Below are 13,612 nucleotides of genomic sequence, written 5' to 3' on the forward strand. Positions count from 1 at the left end.
AGATCAAACAGTAGGGATCATCAAGCCAAGCGCTCAGCTATTCAATCCACATTTACATCCTTTAAAAAGGAGTATGATTTCAGTAAGGATAGCCTACCTTGTGGGAAGAGACAAGTGAAAAAGTGCAGAGACGGAGCAGCAAAGCTCCTTGCACAGTGATACGCAGCAAACTGAGGTTGTCAATTGTTACACCACACAAAGTAATTGACGTTGTCTCTTGTGAAACAGCAGGATAAGTGAGTTTTCTCTTCCTTTTCAGATCAGATTTCAGACATCACTGGTGTTGTGTACATTGCAGCTGAGATCGAAAATGGGGTCAAAATAGGACATAGAACGAACTTATCAAACTCAAAAACATTACGGGATGGGTAACAAAGCGATCAATCTTGGAACCTGTTACTTTAAAGGTTACTGGAGGATCTCAAATGGCAGAGCTCATGGTAAATCTGAGAATCTGCTGTTTTATAATGAAAGCAGCCATTATATCATGAAGGGCCAGAGATTTTTTTTTCTTTTATGGGATGTAGCCATCACTGGCAAGGCCAGCTTTTGTTCCCATTCCTAATTGCCCTTGAATGGAGTGGCTTGCTAGGCCATTTCGGAGGGCAGTTAAGAGTTAACCACATTGCTGTGGGTCTGCAGTCACATTTAGGCCAGACCAGGTAACGACAGCAGATTTATTTTCTAAAGGACATGAGGGAACCAGATGGGTTTTTATGACAAACAATGATAGTTTCATGGTCCCATTCGTGAGAGTAGCTTTCAATTCCAGATTCTTATTTAATAATTGAATTTATTAATTCATTGAAATTAAATTCCACCACCTGCTATGGTAGGATTTAAAACCGTGTCCCCAGGGTATTAGCCTGGGCCTCTGGATTACTAGTCCAGTGACATTACCACCACACCACCATCTCCCCTATATTCGCTAAAATTCTGGTGTTCCAGCTCTGCTGCCTATAGAGACAGTCGGAATGCATCTGTCTCTAATCCAGTGATGAAGGAAGCAGTGTTGGATCTGGTTCTGGGGAATGACATGGGAAAGTGTTGTATGTTACAGTTGGAGACCATTTAGCCGACAGCAACAACAACATCATTCAATGTAGAGTAATTACAGAAAGAGACCATAAAATATTGAAGGTAAAACTGGTTTTCTGGGTAAGAGCTAAATTCAGTGATTTTCGAAGGGACCCAGCACAGGTAGATTGGAGAATGTGATTGCCGGGTAAAACAATGAAGGAGCAATGAAGGGCGAACAGGGTAGGGACGGTTCAGGCACAAACTAGGCATATTCCTTTGAAGTGAACAGTAGAATACCCAAAGATAATGCAACCTAGATGAAAGGGGAAATAAAAGTTCAAATAAAAGAGAAAATGGAGGCTTATGGAAAACATCATTGTTATGAACGCTGGACCTTGTAACACGATTATGTTTAAAAATTGTGATTTTTTAAAAGTTCGTGGATTCTAGAAGGTCATGTGACATCACATCCACTCTGCAAAAGGACAAGGCAGATGTCTTCGTTACCAGGACAACTGATAACACAGATAAAAGAATTTCTTCTGAAAAATAGTGACTGCAGCGCTAACACCTGAAGAACAATGGGTTGCACCCTCCCAGACTTTCGGGTTGTAAAACAAGGAGTCAGTCTTCAGAAGGTGCAAATGTACCAGGCAGCTGGTAACACCTGGGAACAATAGAAGGCCCAAGTGACTCCGTGAAACCAGACTTCTAGACTCCGCATATTGGAACATTACAATAAGCTATTGACATTTGAGTCCAGATATATTTAGCAGACTTTCAGAAGGCAGGCAGGCTGTCAGAAGGGAGCCCAGAGGTTGCAGCCTCACAGCAGGCTGTAATAAAGAAAGACAACCAACAGTGTCAGCTCGAGAGACGGAGAGAGAGAGGGAGAGGGAACACCTGCTCTTGGAAGCCTGATACAGCAAAAAGCTGCAACGACTTGAACCTATTTTGAAAGTTGAACCTTGGGGAGATGTAGAAGACCAGTGTGGGAGCACCAGGAATCACCTTATTCATTAACGTCCAGCTCGGAAGTGCTCAGAAAAGTGAGCGAAGAGAACATTGATTTTTGAAAAACTCTGGGCGATCCAACCCATGTAACTCGGAGGAGTTTGGGACTTTCAACTGCAAAGGATTTTGCCAGAAAAAAGGACTGTGGAATGTATAGGTGTGGAGTGAGGTTTTCAACTATTTTAATAAGTAAAGAAAATACCTTTCGTTGTCATTTGGGCAGCAGCTACTTGTAAAGTACTATTTAATTAATTGGGGTTTTCTTTTAGTTTAGATGTTACGATAGAATCTTAAATTGTAAAATCTTGGGTAATTCTTGAAATTTGTCTGCGGGTTCATTTTTCACATCAATGATCTCATTGAGGTCATATCACCATCAATATCATTGGGGTTGCCATTGACCAGAGGTTTAACTGGACCAGCCATATAAATACTGCGGCTACAAGATAGCATTGAAAAGGAGAAGGTATTAGCGGTTTTAGCGGATTTAAAAGTGCATAAACCACCAGGCCCAGATGAGATGTATCCCAGGCTTTTAAGTAAGGCAAGGGAGGAGATAGCAGGGGCTCTGACACAAATTTTCAAATCCTCTCTGGCCACAGGAGAGGTGCCAGAGGATTGGAGGACAGCAAATGTGGTACCATTATTCAAAAAGGATAGCAGGGATAAACCAGGTAATTGCAGGCCGGTGAGTCTAACATCAGTGGTAAGGAAACTATGGGAAAAAATTTTGACGGACAGGATTACTCTCCACTTGGAGAGGCAGGGATTAATCAAGGATAGTCAGCATGGCTTTGTCAGGGGGAAGTCATGTCTAACAAACCTAACTGAACTTTTCAAGGAGTTGACTAGATGTGTAGATGAGGGTAAAGCAGTTGATGTATTCTACATGGACTTCAGTAAGGTTTTTGATAAGGTTCCGCATGGGAGATTGGTAAGAAGGTAAGAGCCCATGGGATCCAGGGCAATTTGGCAAAATGGATCCAAAATTGGCATGGTGGCAGGAGGCAGAGGGTGATGATCAAGGGTTGTTTTTGTGATTGGAAGCCTGTGACCAGTGGTGTACCGTAGGGATCGGTGCTGGGACCCTTGCTGTTTGTAGTGTACATTAATGATTTAGACGTGAATATAGAAGGTATGATCAGTAAGTTTGCAGATGACATGAAAATTGGTGGTTTTGTAAATAGTGAGGAGGAAAGCCTTAGATTACAGGACGATATAGATGGACTGGTAAGATGGGCAGAGCAGTGGCAAATGGAATTTAATCCTGAGAAGTGTGAGTTGATGCAATTTGGGAGGACTAACAAGGCAAGGTGGTAAGATCCTAGGAAGTACAGAGGCTCAGAGGGACCTTGGCCTACTTGTCCATAGATCACTGAAGGCAGCAGCATAGGTAGCTAAGGTGGTTAGGAAGGCATATGGGATACTTGCCTTTATTAGCCGAGGCATAGAATATAAGAGCAGGAAGATTATGATAGAGCTCTATAAAACGCTAGTTAGGCCACAGCTTGAGTACTGCGTACAGTTCTGGTCGCCATACTATAGGAAGGATGTGATTGCACTGGAGAGGGCGCAGAGGAGATTCACCAGGATGTTGCCTGGGCTGGAGCATTTCAGCTATGAAGAGAGACTGAAAAGGCTAGGGTTGTTTTCCTTGGAGCAGAGAAGGCTGAGGGGAGACCTGATAGAAGTATACAAAATTATGAGAGGTATAGATAGGGTAGATAGGAAGAAACTTTTCCCCTTAGCCAAGGTGGCGATAACCCGGGGGCATAGATTTAAGTTAAGGGGCAGGAGGTTTAGACGGGATTAAATGAAAAATCTTTTCACCCAGAGGGTGGTTGGAATCTGGAACACACTGCCTAAAGGGGTGGTAGAGGCAAGAAGCCTCACAACATTTAAGAAGTATTTAGATGAGCACTTGAAATGCCATAGCATACAAGGTCATGGGCCAAGTGCTGGAAAATGGGATTCGAATAGATAGGTACTTGATGGCCGAATGGTCACAATGGGCCGAAGGGCATGTTTCTGTGCTGTAGAACTCTGTGACTCCAATGGCAGGTCAGAGACTGACTCATTTTACCTCTTACCCACATCCTCAAGATGTTGAAGTCACATACATGGTAACTGACAAAAAGTTGACCAACAGCTTTAAAAAAAGCTGACATACAATCAGAAAGGCCTACAACTCCAAAACCACCCTGAATGAGTTTGCGATATATGAGCACTTGTACTTGTGGAAATCAAGAGCAAGTCACTTGCTGCTGAATGGGGCTGATATGGTATAAGGTTCAATGTGATTCAGCTAGAACCTATTAAAACAAGGATTTTCTAATTATGCTTGGAACAAACATTATTATTTCCTTGACTGTGAAATAGCCATTTAACATTTTTCTTCAAGTATTTTCTTTCTTAATTGTTTCTTATGTATATTCAAATTGTAAAATCCGAGGTTAAAATTTATTTTATTAGCCTAATCTTATTTTCCATTGTGTATTCACATTCATTCTTAGCAACCTAAAGGTTAAAATGAGTTTAGCAATATAGTATCAGTGGCTAGTAATGATGCAAGAGCATTCCTAAATATATTTATTCATTGTTGGGAATCAGGATCTATAATTTTCTTACTATTTTTTCTCGAATTTTATTTTATATTGAGGAAAAAGTTTTTACAGAATTGCACATAGAATCATAGAATAGTACAGCACAGAAGGAGGCCATTTGACCCATCGAGTCTGCACCAGCTCCTTTGAAGAGCAATCCAGTTAGTCCCATTCCCTTGCTTTTTCCCCAATTCTTGCAGGTATTTTTTCACCTTCAAAATGTATGAGCTGTGGCTTAATCAATAGCACTCTCTTCTATAAATCTTTGGGTTCAAGTCCCACTCCAGGACTTAAGCACAAAACTCGAGGCTGACACTCCACTGCTGCACTGTTGGAGATGCTATCTTTTGGATGAGATGTAAAACCGAGGTCCAGTCTGCCCTCACAAGTGGATGTAAAAGGTTCTACTGTGTATGTCAAAGCAAAGCAGGGGAGATATTGCCGGTGTCCTGGCAAATATTTATCCCTCAATCACCAGCACAAAAACAGATTATCTGGTCATTATCACATTGCTGTTTGTGGGAGCTTGCTGTGTGCAAATTGGCTGCCACATTTCCTACATTACACAATGACTACACTTCCAAATTACTTCATTAGCTGTAAAGTGTTTTGAGATGTTCGGTGGTTGTGAATGGTGCTAAATAAATGTAAGTCTTTAAGTCTTTCATTTTTACTTCATGCTGCAAAGTGTACCCAAAATTATTACTCATCTTGAAGAAAAAAAATCAAAAAGGTTATGAAAGTTTAGGAGAGTACGGGTTTACAGACACAAGGTTTAACTTTTTTTACCCTATTTTTGGTACATTTCCTACATGTTAGAATCTAGTGTGACAATGGACAGTAATTTTTTCCTTACATTTAAAAATGGAGAAATCTGAGGATTATTTTGAGAAAAGAAATCCTTGGCTCTAGGGGCTAGCACCCTGAGAGAGTGGTAAGGTGCCCCTCCAATTCTTCGAGCCACCCTCTTGGGTGGATGCACATGAGCTGCAAATAGCACAGGCCTTTGAGACAGGGACATCGCTGGGCAATACTGACTATCAGAAATCCCGCCCCCTGTGCTTCCATTATGTGTAAGAGCCTCCAAGATTTTCAATCCAGGTAACACATGGTAAGCTCTTTAAGGCTTGTTAATTAGCAAGAGTTTCACATCATATTCATGGGATTATGATGCATCCAACCTCCATAATCCCATTTTCTGGGAGGAAATGAGACAATGAAGGATGGAAAAGTCATGGGCACTGTGGTTTTTCCGCATAATAACTTGGAGTTGAAGCCCTTCAGGGCTGCATGGCTCTGGGTAGTAGAGGGCATTCTAGGAGAAGTTTCATTTTTGGGATGCCTCTCCACAGTCACCATTGATGAATTTGTTTGGCTGCAACCCCACTTGAGCATAAGTGTTTTGCAGTAGCTGACACCAGTTCTAATGCAATTGACACACAGCCAATTAGGCTTTCGTCGACTCCTGAGGGGATGGATTCCTCTGGGTCATTGGACAACTCGTGTGCCTTTGTCTGTAGATGTGTTGACTAATCAGCAAGGTGGTAGCTGTGGGGGTTACAATCTAGGGGCTGGATAGTATGTAAGATGCTGGCCCTCGACTTGAGCCTCTTTGTTGCAGGCTCCTTCTGAACAAGGGGATGACGAGTGCTACTGGGGCACAGAAGGAGTTTGCACTTCGCGGTCCCTGTCAGGCTTTGTCGAGTCTGTGAATCCTTCTAAACGCTACACCTACCCTTTAGCTCCCATCAGGAGCCAACAAAAGTGCTACATTGCATAATTGAATCATCATTGTTGGACATTACACGTCTGAGATCTTAATTGAGTGGGCAGCAAACTTATGTGAAACATTATTTATTTTTCATAAAGAAGTTGCTGTTTAACATAGATGTACAGAAGCTGTGAAAGGATTGTTGAAAGTTCATTGAGAACCACTTCTGTTGTAAGTTTTTTTTTTCAAACATGAACATAACTCATGAATAATAAGTATTGCAATGATTGTGTTAAATCAGAGAAATTACATAGGAAGGAAGGTCCATTTCTGTTCTCAGATAAAAATATCAGTACCAAAAATATTATTTTCCACATATCTAACTCCAAGCTCTTCCTGCATCTCCGGTTCAGATTATTTCTGTTTTACTTGTGCAATTTGTGCATAGATGACAGATGAATCATCTTCCTTTGAATGAGCCGGGTTCTACAAGAGAGAAATTAACCATTTATAATAATGTGAACTATTAATGCATCTCTTTACATCAAATACATCAGATCATGCAGCATGATCTGGACAACATTCAGGCTTGGGCTAAAAAGTGGCAAGTAACATTTGGGCAACACAAGTGCTAGGCAATGACCATCACCAAAAAAGAGAATCTAACCAGGTCCCCTTATCTTTCAATGGCATTATCTGGACCAGTCATATTAATACTGTGGCTACAAGAGCAGGTCAGAAGTTGGGAATTCTGCAGTGAGTAACTCACCTGCTGAGTCCCAAAATCCTGTCGACCATCTACCAGGCACAAGTCAACAGTGTGCTGGAATACTCTCCACTTGCCTGGATGAGTACAGCTTAAACAACACTCAAGAAGCTCAACAGAATCCAAGACAAAGCAGCCTGTTTGTTTGGCACCCCATCCACCACCTTAAACATTCATTCCCTCCACCTCTGGCGCACAGTGGCAGCAGTGTGTACTATCTAGAAGATGCACTGCAGCAACTCGCCAAGCCTCCTTCGACCACACCTTCCAAACCTGTGACCTCTATCACCTAGAAGTACAAGGGCAACAGATGCATGGGAACACCACCACCTGCAAGTTTCCTCCAAGTCACACATCATCCTGACTTGGAACTATATTGCAGTTCCTTCACGGTCACTGGGTCAAAATCCTGGAACTCCCTTCCTAACAGCACTGTGCGTGCATCTACACCACATGGACTGCAGCTGTTCAAGAGGAAGCTCACCACTACCTTCTCAAGGGCAATTACAAATGGGCAATATATATGGGCCTTGCCAGTGATGCTCACAAGTCATGAACGAGTAAAAAAAAACAACTTTACAAATTTGTTGCAGATATTAATATTGTATGGCGTGTGATTTCATCAGTTGGAATTGATGTACTTACAGTATCTGAAGATTGTTTATTGCGTTGAATACCATGTCTATGCCCTGTAATAATTGCAAATATTACAATTAAAAGATAATATTGATAGATCAGACTGACAAAAAGTGACATGTAAATGTCCTCAGCTTACTGCATTTCAAACAGAGAATGGATCGGCAAGACTTGGCAAGTCAGTGAACCAAGTTGTCCTCTGTAAGACTCAGATCCAAACGAAGCACTGCATTTACAGTGAGCCATAGGGCTGGTCATAAATGAACTAAGCTCCCTGTAATACTCTGAGAGTGTGAGACTGTCATTGTCACTACAGTGTCAGAAAGCAAAGAAATTATAAACAGCAAGAGGCCATTTCATCCATTGCAGCTCGGCTGGGGCGAGTTGGTCATCTGCAGCTATCATTCTAACCCAATTTCCTGCCTTATCTCACTGACATTTTATCATATTTATTTACTCTTTATCCTATATTACATGTTGGGCTTGACTCTCCTGGTCCTTCCAGGTGAAGCCGTGTCAAAGTGGAATCCGCCTATCCAGGCTTCAGAGTGTCTTAATACGTTTGGCCAGGCCATTAGCACGGTTTGAGTGAACGATTGTTGCAGGACTCTGGGAAACAAGCAGAGTATCAATCACATCACAGGGTTGAGAGGACTGGCAACAATGGGAAGGGCCACAGGTCTTGAGGCTTTCTGGCTGTTGACCAGCAGTCAGAGGCTTAGCTCAGGATTCCATGATTGTTGAGAGATGACAGGACCCACTACTAGCTCACTCAGGTGCTTTTGGAAGTGGGTGCTCTTCAGATGAAAATACAGGAAAGTGAGGTTGGACCAAGCAGGAACTGCTCCTTCAGTCTTATTTTCATTGAAGCTTGGAAACAATCTTAAAGGAATGGAGGTCCTATGTCACAGATCACCATCCTTTTTTACCAAATGCTGCTCAAGCCATAGTCCCCAAAGGACCATAGGCATTTCTCCTCATTACAGAGAGACAGATGGCAATGTACAGGTAGAGGGTCACCACTCCTCAAGCATGGGGCATGGTGAGGAGGTAGGCCTCCATGAACTACCACAGCCAGTACAGGGATTTAACCCACACTGTTATTTTTTCTTTCTGCATCACGCTATAGCCATCTAGCAAACTAAGCTAACCAACTTATTTTGGACTGCGAAAACCCGGCGAATACGTATTTCCTGGCTACTGTTGAAAAATTAGCTTTATTTATATCAATTCGAGAAGAATTTTCATAGTGTTTTTCACCTCCTCAGGTTCTCCCAAAGCAACTGAAACACATTGATCGTTTCGTCAACTGTTCCAGGGAATTAATGTCCATAAATGCAACATTCCCTCTGCAGCAAGCAGAGGTAAGCCTGAGCCAAGCTGGCAGTCTGAAGGCTGAAACATGTTTCCTTCGACATTACATGTGCAATATTTGATGTGATATAATTTAAGAATGTCAGAAGTTTTCCTTTTATTGTGGTTCCATATTGCTAATAACTTCAACATTTAGTTCAAAAATTGTCACAATAAATGTTCATCTTTCACATCACATTTTTTCCAGAAAAGTTCCAATTGGAAAGATACGACCAATTCCATTGATAAAAATGCAATGTCACCAAGATTTATTGTCTGTGCAGGAGAATGCACTTGTCATAAGGGCCCTAAATCATCCTACAATATTTTTTACATTTGTTCTTAGGATGTGGATGATCCTGGTTCAGTCACATTTATTACCATCTCTGGTTACCCTAAGAAGGCAATGGATATTCTTCTTGAAGCAGTTATACACTTCAGAGAACAGTTAACCACAAAGTGTGGATTAGAGTTCCAAGTAAGCCACAAGGTAGGTGTCTTCCCCTGGAGGGCATTAGTAAACCCAATTATCTTGAGTTCCCTGATGCTCACTTACAAATAAGATTTATTAAATTCAATTCCACAACTTACCATAGTAGGAGAGGAACTGATCACTTTCAGGCTGGCAGGTCAGTACCATAGTTACCACTACACTGTGCCTGGCTGTTGAGAAACTATGATATTTGTTGTTTCTCGTCTCAATGCAGCTCCTACAGGGAACGGAACTACAGCAGAATACTTTTTCGAATTCAACATTAAATTGCAATTTCACTCAGAGAGGGCAAAAGAAGAATATCTGTGGCAAATGGAAAAATGGCACACTGGTTCATCAGTGAGTGCTCTTCTGAGATTGGTGAGAGAACACTTTGATGGGGTAGAGAATAAAAGCTTTATGATTAGGTGCCTAAATGTAATGAGTTTTATTATTCAGCACTAATAATTGTCCTTGAAGAACAAACACAATGAAAAAAGGAAAATTATTGCAATATCAGATTTCATTACCTTGTGCTTTTTCTTGAAAAATGACAGATCCATAATGAATATCTTCCCTTTCTGTGTCTGCAGAGAATAAGATAGAAATAAAGTATTTGCATCTATCTATATTATATATATATATATATATATATATATACAGTGCCTGAACATCTCCCAAAACAAGTAATGAATTACTTTTAATGTGGAAATACCATTATCAAGTAAACATATACAGCATCAAGGTCCCAAAAGCAGTACATTAGATAACAACCAGTTAATCATTTGTGGTGGTAATGATTGAGGGAAGAATATTCATCAGGACGTCGTGCTCTCCTTCAACTGTATGATGATTATTTTTATTTGTTCATAAGATGTGGGTGTCGCTGATAATGCCAGCAGTCAACCCCAATTCCGAATTGCCCTTGAGAGGGTGATGGTGAGGCGCCTTGTTGAACCGTTGCAATCCATTTGGTGTAGATACATCCACAGTGCTGTTAGGATTTGAGTTCCAGGCTTTTAACACAGCGAGAGTGAAGAAACTGTGATATATTTCCAAGTCAGGATGGAGTGTGACTTGGAGGGTGGTGTTCCCATGCACCTGCTGCCTTCTAGGTGATAGAGGTTGTAGGTTTGAAAGGTACTGTTGGAGAAGCCTTGGCAGTGCATCTTGTACATGGTACACACTGTAGCCATGGTGTGCATTAGTGGTGGAGGGAGTGAATGTTTAAGGTTGTAGTTGGAGTGCCAATCAAGTGGACTGCTTTGTCCTGGATCATGTTGAGCCTCCTGAGTGTTGTTGGAGCTGCACCCATCCAGGCAAGTGGCGAGTTTTCCAACACACTTGTGCCTTGTAGATAGTGGACAGGCTTTGTGGATTTAGGAGGTGAGTTACTCACCTCAGAATTCCCAACCTCTATAGTCACAGTATTTACATGGCTGACCAAGTTAATCTTCTGGTCAAAGATGATCCCCAGAATTTTGATGATGGGGGATTCAGTGATGGTAATGCCATTGAATGTCAAAGGGAAATGGTTAGACTCTCACTTGCTGGAGATTGTCAATTTCTGCCGGTTGTGTGGCACAAATGTTACGTTGCTTGTCAGCACAAGCCTGAATGTTGTCCAGATCTCACTGCATGCAGGCACAGACTGCTTCATGATCTGTGACTGACAATGCGCACTGTGAACGAAGATCGTAATTCTGACATTATGATGGAGGGAAAGTCATTGAAGCAGTTGAAGATGGTCAGGCCGAGGACACTGCCCTGGGGAATTCCTGAAGCAATGTCCTGTGGCTGAAATGATTGGCCTCCAACAAACACAACCATCTTCCTTTATGCTAGGTATGACTCCAATCAGTGGAGAATATTCCCCCGATTCCCATTGACTTCAATTTTATGAGGGCTCCTGATGCCACCCCCAGTCTAATGCCACCTTGATATCAAGTGCCGTCACTCTCACCTCACCTCTGGAATTCAGCTCTTCTGTCCATGTTTGGATCAAGGCTGAAACAAGGTCTGGAACTAAATGGTCCTGGTAGATCCAAAAGTGAGCATTAGTGAGCAGGATATTGATGAGTAAGTGCAGCTTGATAGCACTGACGATGACACCTTCTATCACTTTGCTGATGATTGAGAGTAGACTGATGGGGTGGTAGCTGGCTGGATTCGATTTGTCCTCTTCTTTGTGGACAGGACCTACCTGGGCAATTTTCCACATTGTCAGGCAGATTCCCATGTTGTAGCTGTGCTGGAACATCTTGGCTAGGGGTGCACCTTGTACTGAAGCACTACAGCCGGGATGTTATTGGGGCCCATAACTTTGCTCTATCCAGTCTACTCAGCCATTTCTTGATATCACGTGGAGTGAATCGATTTGGCTGAAGACTGGCATCTGTGATGGTGGGGACCTCTGGAGAAGTCTGAGGTGGATCATCCACTTGCCACTTCTGACTGACGATGGTTGCAAATGCTTCAGCCTTGTCTTTTGCACTGACATGCTGGGCTCCGCTATTATTGAGGATGAGGATGTTCATGGAGCCTCCTCCTCTGGTTAATTGTTTAATTGTCCACTACCATTCATGATTAGATGTGGTAGGGCTGCAGAGGTTTGATCTGACATGTTGGTTGTGGGATTGCTTAGCTCTGTCTATAGTATACTGCTTCACTTTTCAACATGAACGTCGTCCTGTATTGTAGTTTAACCAGGTTTTCACCTCATTTTTAGGTATATCTGGTGCTGCTCCTGGCATTCTCTTTGCCACTCATCACTGGACCAGGGTTGATCCCCTGGCTTGATGGTAATGGTAGAGTGAGGGATATGCCAAGCCATGAGGTTGCAGAATGTGGTGAAATACAATTCTGCAACTGCTGATGGCCCACAACGCCTCATGGATGCCCAGTTTTGAGTTGTTACATCAGAACATCGGTTCTGAATCTATCCCATTTAGTGGCAGTGCCACACTACATGATGGAAGATGTCCTCTTTGTGAAGACAAGACTTTGTCTCCACAGGACTGTGCGGTGGTCACTTCTACCAATACTGTCATGGACAGATGCATCTGTGACAGATAGATTGGTGAGGATGAGGTGAAGTAGGTTTTTTCCCTCTTGTTGGTTCTCTCACCATCTGCCACAGGCCCAGTCAAGCAGATAAGTCCTTCAGGACTCGGCCAATTGGGTCAGTTGTGGCCCTTCTGAGCCACTCGTTGTGACGAACATTGAGTACATGGACAAGGAAACTTCCTGCTGATTACCACCTACTGCCCTTCCTCAACTGATGAATCAGTACTTCTCAAATTAATGCCAGCTGTGATGGCTGAATGGTTAAAGTGCTGGCTTTGAAATTCAATGGGGTTTCTCCATGCAGTTCAAGCCCTGCTCACAGTAGCTCTGGTTAATATGTAAATTTGGGAGCACTGCTTTTCTTGATCTAGATTAATGATCTAGACTTTGGTCTATCAGGTACATTCTCAAAATTTGTGGATGGCACGAAACTTGGAAGTATTATGAACTGTGAGGAGGATAGTGATAAGCTCCAAGAGGACTTAGACAGGCCAGCGGAATGGGCAGAAAATGGCAGATGAAATTTAATGCAGAGAAGTGTGAAGCGATTCATTTTGCTAGGAAGAACGAGGAGAGGCAATGTAAAACAAAGAGTACAATTCTAAAGAGGGTGCAGGAGCAGAGAGACCTTTTTTTTGTGTACAAATCATTGAAGGTGGTAGGGCAAGTTGACAACGTGGTTAATAAAGGTCATACGGTCATAAGAACTCGGAGCAGGAGTAGGCAATTCAGCCCCTCGAGCCTGCTCCGCCATTCAATACGATCATGACTGATCCCATCTCGGCCTCAGCAACACTTTCCTGCCTGTTCTCCATAACGCTTCAACCCTTTAGTAATTAAAAATCTGTCTATCTCCTCCTTAAATTTACTCAATGTCCCGGCATCCACCGCACTCTGGGGTAGTGAATTCCACAGACTCACGACCCTTTTAGAGAAGTATTTTCTCCTCATCTCCATTTTAAATCTGCTAC

The 13,612-nt window shown here is 42.4% G+C and overlaps 2 protein-coding genes across 7 annotated transcripts in view; both read right to left on the reverse strand.

Annotated features, from left to right (window-relative positions):
• LOC137375719 (uncharacterized) overlaps positions 1 to 358 on the reverse strand; it is a 66,873-nt gene extending 66,515 nt beyond the window's left edge. The window contains exons 1-2 of the mRNA XM_068043103.1: positions 340 to 358; positions 98 to 216 (exon numbers count right to left, since the gene is read on the reverse strand). Of these exons, the coding sequence (XP_067899204.1) occupies positions 98 to 216; positions 340 to 358 (138 nt within the window). The remainder of the gene's footprint in view (positions 1 to 97; positions 217 to 339) is intronic.
• A 4,356-nt stretch (positions 359 to 4,714) lies between these two features.
• The window catches only part of LOC137376021 (uncharacterized), a 69,097-nt gene continuing 60,199 nt past the window's right edge, over positions 4,715 to 13,612 (reverse strand). For 2 of the 6 annotated variants that reach the window (XM_068043955.1, XM_068043954.1), the window contains exons 13-15: positions 10,106 to 10,162; positions 7,760 to 7,803; positions 4,716 to 6,834 (exon numbers count right to left, since the gene is read on the reverse strand). In XM_068043955.1, the coding sequence (XP_067900056.1) occupies positions 6,763 to 6,834; positions 7,760 to 7,803; positions 10,106 to 10,162 (173 nt within the window). In that variant the 3' untranslated portion in view covers positions 4,716 to 6,762. Of the gene's footprint in view, positions 6,835 to 7,759; positions 7,804 to 10,105; positions 10,163 to 13,612 lie in introns of all 6 variants that reach the window. The other 4 variants (XM_068043957.1, XM_068043953.1, XM_068043956.1 and 1 more) reach the window with 4 other exon arrangements.

This window comes from Heterodontus francisci, chromosome 12 (genome assembly GCF_036365525.1).
Source record: "Heterodontus francisci isolate sHetFra1 chromosome 12, sHetFra1.hap1, whole genome shotgun sequence".
In the NCBI taxonomy this organism is placed as follows: Eukaryota; Metazoa; Chordata; class Chondrichthyes; order Heterodontiformes; family Heterodontidae; genus Heterodontus; species Heterodontus francisci.